Consider the following 18305-nt stretch of genomic DNA (forward strand, 5'->3'; position numbering starts at 1 on the left):
CTGTGTAGTGCTTGGCAGCTATAGATGGCACTATACAACCTTGGCATCTGAAGTTCTTGCCAAAATGGAGCAGACGGCTGCAGTGGGAAGAGGAAAGTGTTGTGTGAAAACACAGCTAGCCATATGGTTCAAAACACAGCTGGTAGACCAAGCTCTCTGGCCTTGATAGCCTCTGTTCGTCAGGTCAGCTTATTGCTTATCCAGTCCAACAATGCTCTGAGACAGTGGTTAACCTTCTGCCAAGGCTTTACTGTGCGTGTTTACATACTGTGCAGAGTTGAGGTTTTTTTCAACGCAGGCTGTGTGGTGGGTTGTTTTTTTATTTATTTTTTTTATTTAGCAGAAGCAGCATTCTCTTTCTTTCTCTCTCTCTCTTTTTTTTTTTTTGTAGCTTTTGCTTTTTCTCCTTTTGTATTTTCTCCTTTATACTATAACTATAAATTGTTTGGGTATTCCTTATTGGTGTGTGACAAAGTGCTGTGAGCAATGTGCCAGATGGTGCTTGGCTATAATGAAAGGCGCTGGTTTTTGGAATGATTTTTCTTCTGACTTCTTGCATCAAAAAATGAAATGAGTAGTAAAGTCTGTGTTGTGAAGCAAAATTTCAGTTTATTTTTAGATTGTCTTGGTATTTACCTGGCTATTAGAACTGTGTCCATTTTACATGTGGGGAAATTGAAATGTTATATGAAAAGATTTTCATTATGGCTTTTGTAAGCAGCTGGTGTATTGGAGCTTCGTGCTTCTGCCACCCGAGTGCTTACCTGCTTCTGACTTTCAAATTGGCTAATTAGCACTTGGGGTTTGGGTGTGAATTGCAGTTAGACCTTAAACATATTTATGGAAATAAGAGGTGTTATTTAATATGCTTGAGAAGGCTTAATTGAAAGTCTTTCTCTTAAGGAAGTCTCTTTCAGTGTGTATGTTCCTAATTTTTAAAAATAGGGGGTTTGCTGTGTAGATTTGCTGTTACTAGCATATTTTTGTTGTTTAGTCTTTTGTATTTTCTTGAACCAACTTTTTAAAATTGTAAATTGTAATCAGATGTTGCCATTTAACACTTAACATTTGATCCATATTGTTTCATTGCTCTGGGCTTGAAATATGTTCCAGAGCAGTGGAGGGTAGCCTTGGTATGTGGGGCGAAAGCAGTTGTTTTTAGCTTTTTTTTTTTTTTGCAACTTATTATATTATTTTAGAAAATTCTTTACTTTTCTTGTTAATATCAACTTAAATGAATAATGCAGTGATGCCTCAAATCCCCTTGCTGCAGGTTGGAGACAAGAGTATAGAAGGAATTAGGAGGATGCAGGCAGTAATACTGAGATCACTGCAAGGATCCATCATGAGGTATCAGCTACTGCAGTTCTTGGGAGGCACCTGCCCTTGCTGCAGGCTGACCCTCATCCTGGTGAGAGTGGTTGGGATGCAGGCTGGGTTGTAACACAACCTGCAAAATTAGATGAGAGGATGGGTTCTCTTTCCTGCAACCAGCATTAAGAAGGCTATTGGCAGTGCTATGAGTTGGAGCTGGTTGCAGGTTAATCTATTTAACAGGATTTTTTCTTTTGGTAATTTTTAACTGCTTCTATCTTATTAAAGGAGTATAAAAATAATGAAAAATAGAATACCTTAGTCTGATAGTGGAAGCCTCATAACACCATGAATTAATATATACTGTCCAGAAGAATTAAGTATTCAGAATCGCTCCCCCCTCCCCCCCCCCCCCCCCCCAAAAAAAAAAAAAAAAAAACAACAACCAAAAACAACCAAACAAAACCCAAAACCAACGCTTTTGCCTATAATGAGGCAGAACTTACTGATATGGTTGCTTGATTCTGTTGTGTGGGTTTAATAATTTTTTTCAAATTTTTAATGAGAATACCTCGTGATCAGGCTGCCCTCTGTACTGGGTTTTGTGGGCCCCGGAGCACACTGACCTGGCTGGCCAGGTCCTGCTTGCATTCTGCACACAGGGAGCATCAATGTGTGGTACCACCCGCAGCTTTAACCAAGTGATTCGTGCTAGTTTCTTTGAGATTTGGTGTTTCTGTGGTTTATGATAATTCAGATACTGTTTCTGGACAGTGTGATTGTGTCCCAATTAAATACTAAGGGATGTTCATGTTCCCATGGTGTGTGTTCTGTTAAAAGCTAGACGGTGAAGCAGTTACTTGGTACCTGGTGGCAATAACCCCACATGAATCTGCCTTCATCTTGAGACAGGTATAAATGTAAAATATGATCTGAGCATTGAGGAGAGAGCAGGGAAGTCCCACAGAGCATGGTGAACCAGAGGCTGCATCACTGCTTCCTCACTCCATTTGCTTGTACGCTTCAGTGTGAAAGTCCTTTCTTTGAATCTCGGTCTTTGGGCCTCCAAAGAAAGAGGATGTAGAATATAAATCTTCCAAAAAGCAGGAACAGAATTTTCCACTCTGAACTGGAGTGAGACGAAGGTGGGCAAGTTTTACAGCTGTGCAAAGTTTCAGGTTAGGATAACCATGCCGATGAATTCTGGTCAATGTTCATCATGTCTGTATTTATTACTAATATTTTTTCCCCTTAACCCTGGTAGAGCTGAGAGCATCTCTTATCAAAAAACTCTTCTACAGTATCCAGATTTTGAAAAAGTATTTGCCTAACTACTTTTTTGTTCTTTTACCAAGACCAGCTAAATGATACCACATGGCTGTGCGACGTCTGATTATATGTGGCAGCCCTTTGATCGTATATAATTTCAAACTGAAATAGAGAAGGATTCCAATTCAACATATGTGTCTCTCTCCTTCCTTTCTGCCCTTTAAATATAAGCTTTATTTTCATTTCTAAAAATGTATGAAGTATTGGGAAGCTTACTGGATTATCTTTACTAATAATTTATTGGAGTTTCTAATTGTAGTTCTGCCTGAATTTCTTTATGCACAGATTAGATTTAAATGTTAAGTGTTTAATGTGGTGCCTGGACCCTGGCAAAACTTGTTATTTTTTGCTGGGTGAGATCTTCTGACACTGAGATAGGAAACTCGTTTATCAGTTCTGTCTCTTTGACACATAATTTTGTAGACTTTTATTAGGCCAAATATAAATTCTCTTTTGATGAAGTTCAGGCAAGAAGGTTTCTTGTGCTAAAATTTTTCCACAGTGCATTTTGTACTGGACGTATCTTTTTGTGTGAGTAGTTTTTCCAGGTGAGGTGGATTTGCAACCGTTTCTAAGCATCAAAAATCACTCCTTGACCTCTGGGCCTCTGATTTCTCTAGGCAACTTTTTGATCTTGTTTTATTAGACTTGGAACTAGGATATCTGTATTCCCACTCCTGCATATCTTACAAAATTGATGTTATGTGGAAAAAAAATTACCAAAGTGAGTACCATGCTCATCTTTGGAAAGAAAGGAAGAGTTTTGTCTCTCATGTGTGATGTTTATGTCTCCTTACTGGGGCAGGATTTGAGCTTGGAAGCCTTGCTGAAGGGCTGTCTCAACATTTTTTTTGAGTGCCTTTTATTCTTAAAAGGTAAAATGAACTAGACCTCTGATATTTGCCAGCATTTTTTTTCCTCCTCACCTCTCTTTCATGGAATTGTAGTTCTGTACTGAAAAACAGGTGACTCTGGAGTACCAATTTAGATGCTCCATGAGGATTCCCCGTGAATCATGACCTTCTGTGCCTGCAGGTAAGGCTGTGGCCATGCAGTATTCTCACCTGAAGCGCATAAAAGCTGGGATTCAGAATCCCAGCAAGTTTGGTGAAAGAAAAATCTCCCAGGGACTATTAAAAGTCACCACCTCTGGCTTGAGAAATTCGTGATCTACAAATTGCTGGAGGCTTGGAGAATGTCATTAAGTTTTCCTTGCTCTAATACTCTTCCCCAGCAATCTGCTGCTGGTCATCGTCAGAGATATGTTTTTGGGCTTAGATAAATATTTAATGTTACCTCATATCACCTCTCCTATGTTCTTAACTTTGAGCTATTCACCCCGTGTCTAATCCTACTGAAAGAGAACAGTGCCTCAAGGGTGCAGGTGGCTGATGGAGGGATGTTTTCATGATGCCAGCTGCAGCTGTAAATTACCTGTGAGACTGATGTCAGGTGTGGAGAGAGCATCACTAGATGATGGTGTGTAACTATAATAATGCGCATTGAGGATGCACTAGCACATCACCTTGGACACTCCTGCCTGCTGGTGTGGCTGTTCGAGGGGTATGTACTTGAGAATGATTTTGGGGGTTGGTTTGGTTTTTTTTGTTGTTGGTTGGTTTTTTTTTTAATTACTTCATTGCTCTCAGCAGTTTAGTTTAAATAACACTTCTGGTCATTCTGTTTTATGAGAACACATATGTTGGTGTTCTTGATCATATTAATGGAGTGTTATTTAATGGTTTATTAATTGGGAGCTTGCTAGAAATTGGAAGTGTAGAGCAGATGGTTGTTATTTCTGAAACAAAACAGAGTTGGTTCAGTTGGAAGCATCACCATGTTCTGTGCTGGGGATGAATAAGGGTCTGGGTGTCTTTGTCCTGTGCTGCCGGTGTGCAGAGGGGATGCTGGGCAGACTCCTCCCGAGCCAGCATAGCTGTGTGTCTGCCTGTGCACACTTGTTTGTCTCATATACTGTGAACTGCTTCTTTTCCAAATACAAAAGTGAGGCGAGTGGACATGATTTCTGAAGTAATATACCTCTCCAAGGCTCTTTTTTGATGCTTGATGGGATGTGTTGTCCAAATTCAAGATATCTGTGGGTGAAGTAGCCATCACCTTAACTAACATAAAGATGCACCCCTGCTCTACAAAGTCTGCCTCTCGCCTTGTATTAAAAGGTGTTCTGGCTGGCAGGGTTGCTGGGTTTAATGGTTTCCCCTTAGGGCATGGGCCCCAGTGCATCAGATCGATATGCTGTACTCCAAGCTCCATTGCTTATGTTCTTGGATCTCAGTGACCAGGTGCAGGGAGGTAGCAGCCAAACGCAGAGGTGGAGCATGCTTTTCCTCCTCAGCATTAATCTTTCTTACTTGACATTTTTATTGTATTCCTCAGCTCATTTTGCATTCCTGGCTGTTCATCTTTGCCTACTAAACTTCCACTGCTGTCATAAAGCTTTGTAAGTCGCATATCCTGGAAGAATATTTGGTCTACATATCATTTCTATTTTGCCGAGAACTTTGACACATTAATGAACACAGATGATAACTCTGCTGTTGAATGCTTTTTCAAAATTGACCTGCTCTCTCTCCCTTGCTGTCTTCATTGCATGCAATGTCATTAGTATTTCTTCTGGGAGACCTCTCTTAATCCCATTACGCCATCCAAAGTTGTGCTAGACCAACTCTTTGAGGCTGAATGGTGAATCAGATCAAGGAATCTACCAGTGTTAAAAATAAGGTGGTAAAAAAAAAAAAACCCACAAGCATTGGGGTTCCCAGCAGACAGACGGTTCAAGGAGCGCTAATGGAGGAGCAGCACAGATGCAGGAGTGAAGGGCAGATTAAACCAGCTCTGCTCTTGAAATGCTTATGAACTAATTCCGTCTACTTGGGACTTGTTGCTTTCATAGGAACCAACCACCATAAACTTTATTGGATGATGAGATTAAATTTTACTCTCAAGTCATCCTTCTTTCTGTCCTTTCTTACCAGCTTTTACTTTTTGGTCTCTGGTTACAGGATATTTTTGTCCATTTTGTTTGCTCTTCCTTCATCATCAGTGTAACAAAGAGCAAACACAATTTGGATGTTTGAAAATACAAGATGAAAAATCATATTTATGAGTTTTTTTCAAGTCTAACACTAAAGTATGTTAAAAGAGAGTGAAGCCTTTGCAGGAAGAATCAAGTATTGTGGGGGAAATGAGTTGGCCCTGAAGGTCAGGATGGCCAGCTACAGGTGCTGTACTTGTGGGTTTTTGCTTTTTGAGCATGTAAGTGTGAAATTGCGATCTCTTACCATGTTGTGCGTTCATTGTTCCTTGATTTTTACTAAACACATTAAGCCATGCTGCTTTATTAGTGCCTTGAGAGACCTCACATAATTAAGTGTTTTGTTATTTCGTACATAAATTTCAGTTCTTTTGTTAATGAAAAAAATGAAGGATTACATAATGAAAACATTAATACAGAGCGATTGCTCTTTCATGTTTGTAAAGCTGAATTTCTCAATATGAGACAGATAATATTTTCTTTAGGTATGAGGTTATTCCCTTAACTTTTTTCTTTGCTTTTTTTTTTGTATTTAGTTGCAGTTATTCTGCAACCTCCACCACACATGGCATGTATTGCTGCTGATGAAACAGAATTGCTAATAAGAAAAATAAAGTTTCTTGCAGGCACTTTGGTTTATGTGCACCAAAATTCACCTTGGATATATGCCACATATGTGCATATGCCTATCTCTATAGTGGAAGTAGTGTGAATCGGACTGTGTCCTATAGATTTGGGACACTCTTTCTCCTTAGGGTTGGTAGTGGTATAGATTCCTGTTGGCATGTTGAATAAGAAGTAGCACTACTATAGAGAGCTGTAGGATTCATCTGGGGAGTTGGTTCAGTGCAGGCTGAACAAATAACATATTTCAATTGGTCAGTGTAATAATAGCTTTTTGCTTTGAAACCAGACTCCTGGCCTTTCTATGGTTGCAAAAGGTATGTGATATTCTGAATGTTGTGTTTGTGAAAATGCTGCTGCAGTAGAAACTGTCATCCTACGTGACACTGAGGAATGCGATAAAAGAGAGCTTGTAGGTTGCAACTAATGCAGTAAGAGAGCTCTAGGAACATGGAGAATGGGAAGATGTTATTGTAGATAAGTGTGAAGACTTTGTCAGCTCTTCCTTCTACAACAAGTCTGATCCTGATCCATCATGATCTTCAAAGCAAGTTCACAGAACTGCATTTGTTACAGCTATGTTTTCTCAATACAGTTTGTCAGGAGCTGAATGGCGGGTGTTCATATATGAAACTTCTTGTTTTTCCAGGTCCTGCATTGCTGCTCACCAGTGATAACATCAAACAGCGACTTGGTTCTGCTGCACTGGATAGGTACCTGCCCTCATTATTACTTAGGAAAAATGCAGAAAGATACTACGCTGGTCTTATACAGTGTTTGGGAATAAAATCCTGTGTTCTAACATATATTATGCTTTCTCATCAAGTTGTTTGACACAACAATGTTTCAAGAATATTTGGTACAAATGTGGGTGGGTTTCTTCCATAGTTACTTTCTCGCTTGTGGAATTGGAAAAGCTGAATTGCTCCAAGTGGGTATTGTGTACTCATTCTTAGGGATTCCATGGAAGTCTTACTGAAGTTAGGCATCACTGCATCCTCTTTCCTCTGTGTATATATCTAATGGTATAAATAATGGAGAGATAAAGAAAGCATGATCTTGGAAATGTAAGCAGATAAGGTTCTTAGGCTGGACAAGCAAGAGATGCAGGTCTCTGATGCCCTTCAGATTTTGTGCTTGACATGTAAGATTTCTCTCTACTTTGTTGGGAGGTGTGACATAAAACTGTTTGAATTTTGGATTTTTTCTTTTCTGTCCCCAGTATCCATGAATACCGACTAACTAGCTGGCTGGGACAGCAGGAGGATATTCACCGTATTGTGCTCTACCAGGCAGACAGCACCCTTACACCCTGGACTCAACGCTGCATCCGGCAGGCTGACTGCATCTTAATCGTTGGACTGGGAGACCAGGAGCCTACTGTTGGAGAGGTGTGGAAATAGTTCCTTCCCATGTTTGCAGTGTTAACAGTCCAGATCAAAGAAGGTTGTTTCATACTTATGAATTTTCCTGGGTTTAATACCCAGCGAAGCATAAATAATGCCATATTCCTGGGAAATATGTATTATAAATAGAAAATTAATTGAATGAGGATCCTCTGAAATGGCAAGTTTTATGTAGAAGTATTTCCAGCTAAGTTCTTTAAAGAGTCATTTTGGCCAATGGTAAATCAAAAGTCAGATTGCTTTGAAGCTTTGCATTTCTGCCAGAATTTCTTTGCAGGATCTCCAGAGAGAGAAATTATTTTATGCCTGGATGGAATTCATGGTGTGTGCTAAGGAAAAAGTAGATATAAATTGTATTGTATGACTAATTTAATATATTTTATTACAGATTGTAAGCTGTACTTTTTTTTCCCCTTACTATTTTTATTTTTGGTATTTTATTACCAAAGTTGTTTGACTAGGCATGTAGAATTCTGTACGAAATTTAAAAATGAAGTCACAAGTGGGTTTTTTTAGGATTGTGAAGTGCTAAGTCTGACCTCCAAAGAGCCTGGGACTGGTATCACCTGCAGCATTCTTGTGTGTCACTTTGTTCTTCATGACTGTATGTGGGAGGCAGGAAGCACAGTAAAAGCAAGTTGCCACCAGTTGCCTAAAACAACAAAAAATAAAAATAAGGAATGCAAGGAGGAAGAAGTGGTCTGATTGGAAGGGCAAGAACAAAACATGCTGAATGTTTGTAGGCTTAAGTATGACTTGGGAAGCAATCTCATTTTGTACGAACACTGTGTGTCTGTGCTGTGCATTTAATGGTCTGTGGTTTAGGTAAAAAGCATTCATTTTTAAGCATTCAGGTTTGAGTCCTTGTGTGATTTGAGAGTTCTATGTGCCATGTAAGCCCACAGCTAGCAATGTAGTTGTTTAAATCAATCTTGTTTGAGGGTTCTTAGTGTGCATAGTTGTCTGCACATTCAGATAGGAATAGGGGTCAGACATATGTGTGTGTGTGTGCGCATATATACGTGTGTATCTCTCTATATACATATATATAAAATTCACAATACAGTATTCTGTTAAACTGATACTAGAGCAGTAAATACCTGATGCCCCTATTCCTTTGGTCTCTATGATGTGCTGTAGCTGGAGAGGATGCTGGAGAACACTGCGGTCCGAGCTCAGAAGCAACTTGTCCTACTCCATAAGGAAGATGGGCCTCTCCCTTCCCGAACTGTGGAATGGCTCAACATGCGGAGCTGGTGTTCTGCTCATCTTCATCTCCACTGTCCACGCAGAGTCTTTTCCAAAAGAAGCCTGCCCAAGCTGGTAAGAGATTCCTGCTTCGGTGGCTGGTCCCTTAGCTGTAGTACTTTACTTGTATCCGTGTATCAAAGGTAATCTGAGATAATGATACTACATGATATTCTGATGTGCAACTGGCTGTTACACAGATAGTTTTCTCTTTAAATCTGTTTGGCCTCGATTTACTGTAGGAAACATAGGGATAAGGGGCTTGCATCTTCTTTATGGTAAATACTATCTCAAGGTCTTATTGATAGGTGTGTACACACGGTAGAGTCCTCTTCATTGGGAGGATCCCCATGCTTGCAAAAACCATGCTAAAGGTAAAGCACAGGCAGACTTGGGATGCTTCCCAGTAACTTCAAATCCTTGTCAAGAAAGTAATAACTCCAAAGAAAATACTGTACTACAGTGAAATCCTCCCAACTACTATAAAAGCATGAGAGATGAATATGGTCACTAGAAGAGTTTGGATACTTCATTAGCCCTCTTTGAAGAACAGCTATTCACTTTTTAACAGTGTGTTGTAGGCTGGTAGTGTAGACTCTACCCTGCCTTTTGAATTACCATCTTCTGTCTCTCTTCTGCAGATAGAGATGTATGAACGCGTATTCCAGAAACCACCAGACCGTCACTCTGACTTTTCTCGCCTGGCTCGTGTTCTGACTGGAAATGCCATTGCACTGGTGCTTGGGGGCGGAGGAGCAAGGTAGGCAGCTTATCCTGGACACGCTGGTGCATTGCTACCAGATCCCAGAGCACCGCTGTCACTGGGCTGTGACAGATTCTTCAGAATAACAGACATTCTGTAAAATCAGCACTGTTCTGTAAGCAGCATTTGGGGGAGACACTGAGGAATTGCTTTTGTTACACAAACTTAACCGGCTCTGTGGAGTTGTGCCTGGATTTCTGCAGAAGGAACGTGAGTGTTTGTGAACTCTTGAGACCTCTCATAAATTGGGTATAATACCAGGAGATGACCAGGGCACTAAACATGATGCTTCTTTCTTTTATTGGCCTACACTATGGATTTTTTTCTCCTATGGATTCTTGTATTAGAAAATAGCTCACAATATTTCAAAGGCCCCCAAAGCTCTTCAGGGTTTGAGCAGCAAGAGGAGTTATGTCCTCTAATGGGAGAATGTTCTCTTCTTTATAATTGCCCAAAACCCCAGGTACCTATACACTTCTGACAGCCTTACTTTACAGAAAGATTGTATTTTTGCAGATACGAGGGCAAGATGAGGGCTGAACACTCTATTAGAATTCCATCTGAATTCCTGGTGAGCTTTGGAAATAAATTATTACTGACGTTTTTCTTTGGAATCCCTTTTTTGCTTTGAGAGTTTTATGTTGAGACAAAATTTAGTAGTCCTTTGTCTCAAGAGAGCGCTGTCTTTGTTGTCTTCATCATTGTCTTCTTGAAGCCTTTCTTTAAAACAGTGCTTTGAAATACTGCTCTCAAAAATAAAAAATACAATTTGTACATAGTCTCTCTATTTAAGTCTACAGAAGTATCACATTTTTGTCTTTGGGCCAGTGCATGCTTTGGGGGCAGTATTCGTTACAGTAAAGGTTAGAGCTCCTTTGTGACAGCTTGTTCTGATTAGTCACTTGATGCTGAGACAACCAGCGCTGTGGCTGTTTCTTTGAGTGTCTGCAAAGATGCCTTTATCCTGCTTGCTTTCACAGTTTCCTCACCTAAGATGATTTTGGTATTTCATTTCTGAGATAAGCACTGTTCTGTGGAGACACAAAGTAAAGCCGGGGAGGAGAGCTAAATAATCTGGGTATCTCAGGAGGCTTCTAATCAACTGATGCAAAGCACTCATGGGTTTTTTTGGTACGAGGTATCTGATATCTCTGTCTCTGCTGAAGCCTGTGTCATGCTAAAATATGTGCACTTCTATATTTCTGGCAGCACATTTTGCTCGTTCCCTTCCTTTCTTCCTTCTGTAAACACTGCTGTAATTTTTGCCAAACTATTTTTTGTTCTACTACTTAATTTGCAAGCTACCACCTGCTGGTTTTCAAGAGCAGAGGTAAGAAAGAGCAGGATTACTGAGCTGTGTGTTGGTCCTGTGTTGTCCTTCTCCACAAATCTGAACCGCTGCACTGCTACTGTGTTGGCTTTAGGATTTCTGGATGCACACCACCCATTCAGCAATGTGACCATGTGCCATTATCCGTTAATTTGCTCATTTCTGCATCCATACAATATGGAGGACTTTGAGGATTAAATGGATAAATGGATAAATCCGATAATTTCTTCTTTCTCTGAAACTGTATTTGTCATGGACTAAAATGCTTTTTCTGGAGGCTCAGGCTGGCACATGGATGGTGTGAGTATTGTGTTTTCAATGGAAAGGTATAGAATGCTGTTTCTGTAGTTGAATTGTCATCTAAATTGTGGTTAGATGAAAGAGTCGGATCTCTTAAAAGTTTGATTCTGAAGTGAGAATATAATTAAGACTCTGGGGAAGGGACAGAGTTACTCTGAACTCTGTAAAAATCTGCTTTTGGAAGGTCAGAATAAGTTCTTAGGTCCCCATCTCTATGAACAAGGGAACTTCAAGAGATTGTGCACTAGGTACTTAAAATCATCCTGTGACTAAAGCCCGTTCCAGCTAAAAACATCTTGATGGGTTGCTGCACAGACTCTTGATAGTTAGTGTAGCCTTTGGATAATACTCTACATGGAGTAACCTCCTACCTTGTTCTAGAAGCATGAATCATACTGGTCACAAAGCCCAGAGAGAACCAACACTTACAGGGTGCTGGCTGGTGGTTATTTCTGTTAAAGGTATTGTGTTCTGTGACTCCAGTAATATCAATTATTTAGTTGTTACTTTGGGAATGTTTGTTTGGCTTCCTAGTGACAGTTGGTTTGGGAGGTTTTACCAGAGCAGCTTCCTAGTAATTATCTTTGTGGCTTGTCATGACAAAAGGCTCATAGGATCTAAAGGTTTTCTCTCACTTGTGAGTATAAAAACAAAACAAATCGAAGTGATACAGTTCTAAAATTATAGCTTTTTGCTTTTACTAAATGCTAAGTTAATTTCAGTTAGAAACATTGTGGAGCTAGAGGGAAGGAAAGGGGATTTATGTTTAGAAAAATAATACCTTTGAGCTACATAGTTGCAAGAATAATGACACATCAAACCCTGCAACAAAGGCATAAACGCTCCCATAAATCATTTGCATGACCTTCAGCCATCGCACTTACAGCCCACCCTTTCTTTGGTTTTCTATAGTTGTCTTAGCAAAGCTGTTTGAAAACTGAAATTTATGGGGAGTAAATAATACAGAAGTATCTGGGAATCCCTAGGGCTTTGGAAAAAAAAATGGGTTGTGCTGTTTCAGAAGACTGACTTAAGCAAAACTGTGATGACAAGCTTTGTTGTTGATTATAACGTCATAATTCTAGGAGTGAATTTGGTCCAACGTGCCTATTCCACATAGGCATAATGGGAAAATACAAAGCATTAGATCTGTTCCAGTTTGGCTATTTTGATAAGAGGCTATATTTGCAGTAACACACATGATATAAATACATGATGTGCCTAAGGTATGCTTATTGAGAAGGAAAGAGCTTTTGTTAAAAGAAGTTACTTGCCTTTTTCGGATGTACTATCTACAGTAAAGCATAATAATCAGCTGCACATTCATGCTGGGAATGAATGCACGTGGTGCCAGAGACCTTTACCAGACGGTACTTGTGGAGTCTGCATATCCTGCCCTGTCTGTGCCATATGATGCATAGGTGGACGGGGCTCTGCAGCACGCCATGCCTTTCCCTTCTATCCACTGCCCTTTCCTTCAGGCAGAGCATTTAAGCCTTCCCTGAGGAGCTGCTGCTGAGGGATATTTGTAGATATTTCATCAGGGCGTCTTTTCATTTCTCCTTTTTCCATTTAGTTTTCTTCTCCAACTTATTATTTCACCTCAGCTCTTGATATGTCAAGCAGTTTTTTTCCACAGAGCTTTCTTGCTGACTCTAGGGATTTGACTCAGACTCACACCTTTTCATTTTGGGTAGTTGGCCCGTTTCGTCAACTCGTTCTTTCTGCCTTTTCTTCTTTATTTTCGGCTCTGGCCCTCTGAAAAGGGAGGATAAAAGCAGCAGCTTAGGAAAAGCAAGTTATTCCTTTCTTGTTATGAAGATATTTGTGTCTGATGAACCCACTTGTTGCCTTGTGTGTCTGTGCTCCTGAAGCCTGTGCCACATGCAGTGTGGTCACGCTCCATGCTTTCAGAGAAGGCCAAACGTGCAGGTCCATGTACCACCTGGTCACTTATTGGCTGCTGCATTGAGCCCAGCTTGGGTCTCTGTGCTCCTTAAAGCCTGGCTTTATCTTCTGATTCAATGCCTTTACCCAATGATGAAGAGTCTCCGAGAGGCAGATCTCATAATTATTCTGCTCTCAGGAGATCAGATTTGTCTTCCACACTCTCAGTGTGTGACTCCAAGACCCGACTGCGTGAAGAATAAAACAAGGAGGTTTTACTATCACTGCATCTATTATGTTTGGCTGCAACTCCAGTTCGTTCAGGCAAGTTTGAGTAAAAACCTGCTTACCAGTCTTGCTTACCTTCTCTGCCACCAGACACCAGTCCCTTAGCACTGCTGTTCATCTAGAAGGCACAAAGACAGAATTTGTTTGTGCTGCACAAAGACTTGCAGCTTACAAGTAATCCCTAGCATAGTGAGGCTGGGCAAAACTGCATTCTGCGGTTGGAAGGAACCAAGGAATGGACAGGTTAGATTGTCCTATATACATGGGTCAAGCAAGGAGAAGGTAGTGTATGCCAACACCCACCTTGGGATGTGGTGGATGCACATGTGTATCTCCCAGGGCAGGTACAAGGAACTTTTATTTGAAGGCTGGGCCCAATGTGGCAGCATGTTGAGAGGTTTCCCAGCTGTCACTGTGCCCCCTTGTGTTTCTGAGCAATCATGGTAGAAAAGAGTTGATGAAAAGCTTCCAACATAACTTAAGGAAAAAATTGAAACAGTCATTCCAAGAACTTTAGAAAATCATATTCCTTTTCTGAATGTTGATGCATGCTTTTAGCATGCAAGTTTGGCTAGGAGGTGAAGAGCTCTTGCATATGAACAAACCCTGTAGTGCTTCCCCTGCTCCGTCTTGTTTAAAAATAAATTGATTTTGGATATTGATGACCTGGCCTATCCATGTAAAACACCTGAAAGCAAGTGAATGCTGTGCTGTAAGGTACTATATTCCTACTATAGTGTCTTTGCACATTTTTTTTGTCTCTGCCTCTGGGGCAGAGAGCCTTCTAGGGAGCTCTCGACTACCTTTAGCAGATGAAAGGATGTGTTATTCCACAGCCTGTAATGCAATATTTTAATTACAGTCTCAACAATTACGTGGTATCAGAGTTGACGTAAGTGCAGAGGCTGAATTTGCAGTATGCTTATGTGAGGAGTCAGAATTGTTAAAGATACTAGTATCTTTGGGGGTTTTTGTTTTTCTATCTTGTTTGTTATTCTAATTTGGAGAAGAGCCTTAAAATGTACAGAAATCTTGTGTTCTCATCCCAGGATTAAGAATGATTCTTAATTCTGTCTTTTTCCCCATGATAATTGAGGACAGGAGGTGTTTTGTGGCTACCCTGTTATTTAGTTGCTTGATGCTTCCTACTTCATTGGATTTTGCCATCTGAACTGTGAGAAACTTTCGCTGCTTCATTGTATAATGTAGATCTTCAGTGTTTGGGAAGAGGATACACTTCAGGCAACAGAAATTCTGCTTTTACCTCCTGTGAAATTCTCATCAGCTTTTTTCTGAGAGAAGCTATGAAGTCACTGGTTTTTTTCCCTTGCTTGACTTGATTAAGGAAAAGTTGACGAGCTGCCAAAATTAATGAACATGCAAATACTCAGCAGCATAACATGGTAACGCAACAGTTGGACTTATTGGGGCAATGTGCTGCAAGGAAGGGATGTTAGAAGTAAAACCTCTTCTTTTGGGGGGCTGTTGTTAGCTCTACCAAAGACCAAGGTCAAATGGCAATGCAGGAAGGTCCGGCTTCCCGCACTGCTGCCGTGCAGAAGAGCACAGAGAGCTATAGCTGTGCAGGTTACCTAGCGACTGAGATCCCTTCTGTTTGTCATCTTTTGCTCCATGGTCCACAAAAGCAGAGAGAAGTGTGTCTTGTTCCCTGAAAATAGGGAAGACTGCATAGAAAATATCTAAGCTTAGTGAGTCTTCTAGAGCATAATAAAAGTGAAGTCTCCTAGGTCAGGACTGAGGTTTGGACACCATGGGGTAGAGCAGACTGGCTGGTAGTGCAGTGGTGGAGCTGACAACTCATACCCCAGCTTTCAGCATGTGATGAAACATCTGAGGAATAAAAAGCTGAAATTTGAGGTGGAAACGATGTTCTAATGACCAAGTGCTGTCCTTGGGATGGACAGTTTGCTCACATGATGCAGACAACATGTTTTCCGTGCTCTAGCTTCTTTTCCTGTGGTGCAGGTGATAGTAGCATCGTGGTTATAAAACCCTGATGTTCAACCTTTGGCAATAACAGAATCTCCTGGGGAGACTGCATGAAGTTTTATGGTGCAGGTGCTTTGGATTCAGTTCCAGCAGTTAAGGAAGATTAATTCTCATCCCTCGACTAAGACACATAACTAATGGTATTGGGCTTTTTACTCCTATCAGTGGGAGAACATGTGGATGTTGTCTTAAAACTACCACTACAGAGCTGCAGTACTTGAAATGGAGATGCTGTATTTGTAAGATCAATTACTCTACCTCAAATACAGGGTAGTAACTGGAAGCATGAGGGGAGTTGCTTTTTAAAACTATTAAACTTGACCACAAGCACCCAGACAATGTGCTGTTGCAAGCATGTTGGGGGGAGGGGGAAGGAATTTGCTGCCTGAATTCAGAAGCTGCCTCCAGAGGCATGCACTGAAAATACTGTCATAAAGAACACAGAGCAGTGTTTTTCCCCTATGGGATCCTAAACGTATTCAATATAGAGATTACAGAAGGGATGAAAGAAAATCCCATGGGAATTTCCTAGACTCTTGATGTTCCTCACAGGAGTTGGAACACAACAACTGTTTTTCAGCTTCTTTGCTGAGTTCAAAACTTTACATAGACTGAGTCTAATGAGGGGCTCCCCAAGGTATGAGGGATAGGGATCTATGGAGCCCAAATATGCTGGTATTACCAGTTCCTTGTGCTGGAAAATAAAAGTAATGCTCATCTTGAGAACTTGCTTAATAATGTCTTCTCCATGCTTCCATTGCTATCTAGTTCATATATAATCTATTTAACCTTTTTCTTTGTCCACCTGGCCATGTCTCTGTTAGTATGCAAGTCTCTGTTTTCCCTTTCTGACACATCCAAGCCCTAAGATTACCCAGTTTCTTCGCACCCTTTTCATTCCACTGTCATTCCTGCTTGTCATCTTTATATCTGCCCTTTAGTTCCTTTCTCAGTCTTCGCTTTCAAGTCCTCTCTCAAAGGACCTATTGCAAAAAATGTCGTTTGCCAGCTGCCTCTACCATACTGGGGGGTGTCCTTATTTGTCACCTTAACAGAAATGTACTTGGCTTTGAAATAATTCTCAGATCACGCAGTGAGCTTCAGGACCGTGCTGCACTTTGCAAGTGGACTATTGACAGCAATGTTTAGGGTTGCTCTCAGTGGTTTATAAGGGGGTACAGGTATCCCCTTCATTTGTTACCTCTATCTCACAGTGCTTAAAATTCACAGTAAACAGAGGGCTGACAGCTTGAAAAATGTGTAAAAATTAGATTGATTCTTTGAAGTATTCAAAAAGCATAGTCTGATAAAGCACTCGTTCTGAAGTAAATTATGAAACAAAATTCTTGCTAAAACCATAGCTCTTCATTCTGACCTTGGTTAGGATAGTTCTGAAAGAGCCACAACAGCCTCTCTGAGGTTCTCGTGGTATCATGAGTTACTGCAGCTATTGAGGGTTAAATCACTGAAGCAAGGAATGGGAAGTCAGGATTTCACTTCGCTGGTGTTCAGCTCCTGACGTCGCATGGGCTTGAGGAAATGGCTTAAATGCTTATAACTTGTGTTCTCCTTTTGTAAAATGAGGTGTTTGCCATGTCAGCTTTGGCATCTGTGCAGGTCGCCCTTTATAAATTGCTCTGAAGCGCTTGCATGGAAGAGAAGTATTAACCATTGCCACTAGGAATTGTTTGGGGGTTTAGGAGGGTATTGTTATCTCTAAATGTATATGGATTTATGCTCTCATCTCATGGGTTGGATGTGTCTGGGGAATTTGCTTGAAACCTGACATCCAGCCAAATTATTACGATAGAGTTAACTCTATTTCACTGTGCAGCGGCTGAGGAATAACCAGGCTGCTTGTAACCCTGTGTTGTCTGGGTACAGTGCCAGGACATGGTCAACATTGTTCCAGGGGCTGCTGAGATTTGAGAGTATCCTTGCCTGTTCTGGGCAGCAAAGAGCCCACACAAGCAAACCCTGTAGCTCGTAGCCAATTCTGGGCAGCACCAGCTTTGCTATCTTCTCCCACAGTGCAGAGATGCTGTAGGAGAAGGGCTCTGATGGAAGCCAACAGGTTCCTGAGTACCTGCCTCTGAAGCTGAGTCTGTAGGATGTGCCAGGTTCTAATCAGCTGGTGGGGGGGGGCGTTTGCTTTCCTGGTATCGTGGAAAGTTTAATGGCTGGATGTGGTGATGCGTGATCTTGCAGAGCTAATGTGGGTCCAGCACTGTCCTCAGGCAGGTAAGCAGCCTTGGTGGTGTGGAGAGCGGCAGTCAGTGGTGCTGAGCTCTGCTTGGGTTTGGCCAAGATCCCTGTCTTAATCTTGGTGTCTGGCAGTCCTGTACAGAGCCAGTCTGTCACAGACTGGGTCCTTCTACACTCAGTTCACACCATTTCCTAATTTCTACTCATACAAGGTAAGAGTGAGGAGCTATTGCAGTTCCTGTTTTTAATTTTTCTTTCCCCCGACACAGTCAGGCAGCATCCATGAAATTTGTGTTTCATTTCCAATTGCTTGCTCAAGATATTGAAATGGCACATAAGGACTCTGCTTTCCTTTTCTGTAGGAAGACAGGTCTTGAAGAATATGTACTACTAAAAGGATCCCATTCCTCATCCTGATATAGCTGTAAAGGGTGTCAGGAAAGGGAACTGAAATATGAAAGAAACTTGAAAAATGTTTCTTCCCTTCTTTGAAATGGAAGAATGAAGCTTACCGTCCAGCATCTGCAGTCTGTCAGTGGCCAATAA

General features: G+C 41.0%; 1 protein-coding gene across 3 annotated transcripts in view; it reads left to right on the top strand.

Moving 5' to 3' along the window:
• PNPLA7 (patatin like phospholipase domain containing 7) overlaps positions 1–18305 on the top strand; it is a 131263-nt gene that overhangs the window by 69764 nt on the left and 43194 nt on the right. For all 3 annotated transcript variants that reach the window (XM_049832154.1, XM_049832155.1, XM_049832156.1), the window contains 4 exons: positions 6972–7035; positions 7545–7713; positions 8869–9051; positions 9618–9736. In XM_049832154.1, coding sequence (XP_049688111.1) covers positions 6972–7035; positions 7545–7713; positions 8869–9051; positions 9618–9736 — 535 coding nt within the window. The remainder of the gene's footprint in view (positions 1–6971; positions 7036–7544; positions 7714–8868; positions 9052–9617; positions 9737–18305) is intronic.

Source organism: Accipiter gentilis, chromosome 29 (genome assembly GCF_929443795.1).
Source record: "Accipiter gentilis chromosome 29, bAccGen1.1, whole genome shotgun sequence".
Classification (NCBI taxonomy): domain Eukaryota; kingdom Metazoa; phylum Chordata; class Aves; order Accipitriformes; family Accipitridae; genus Astur; species Astur gentilis.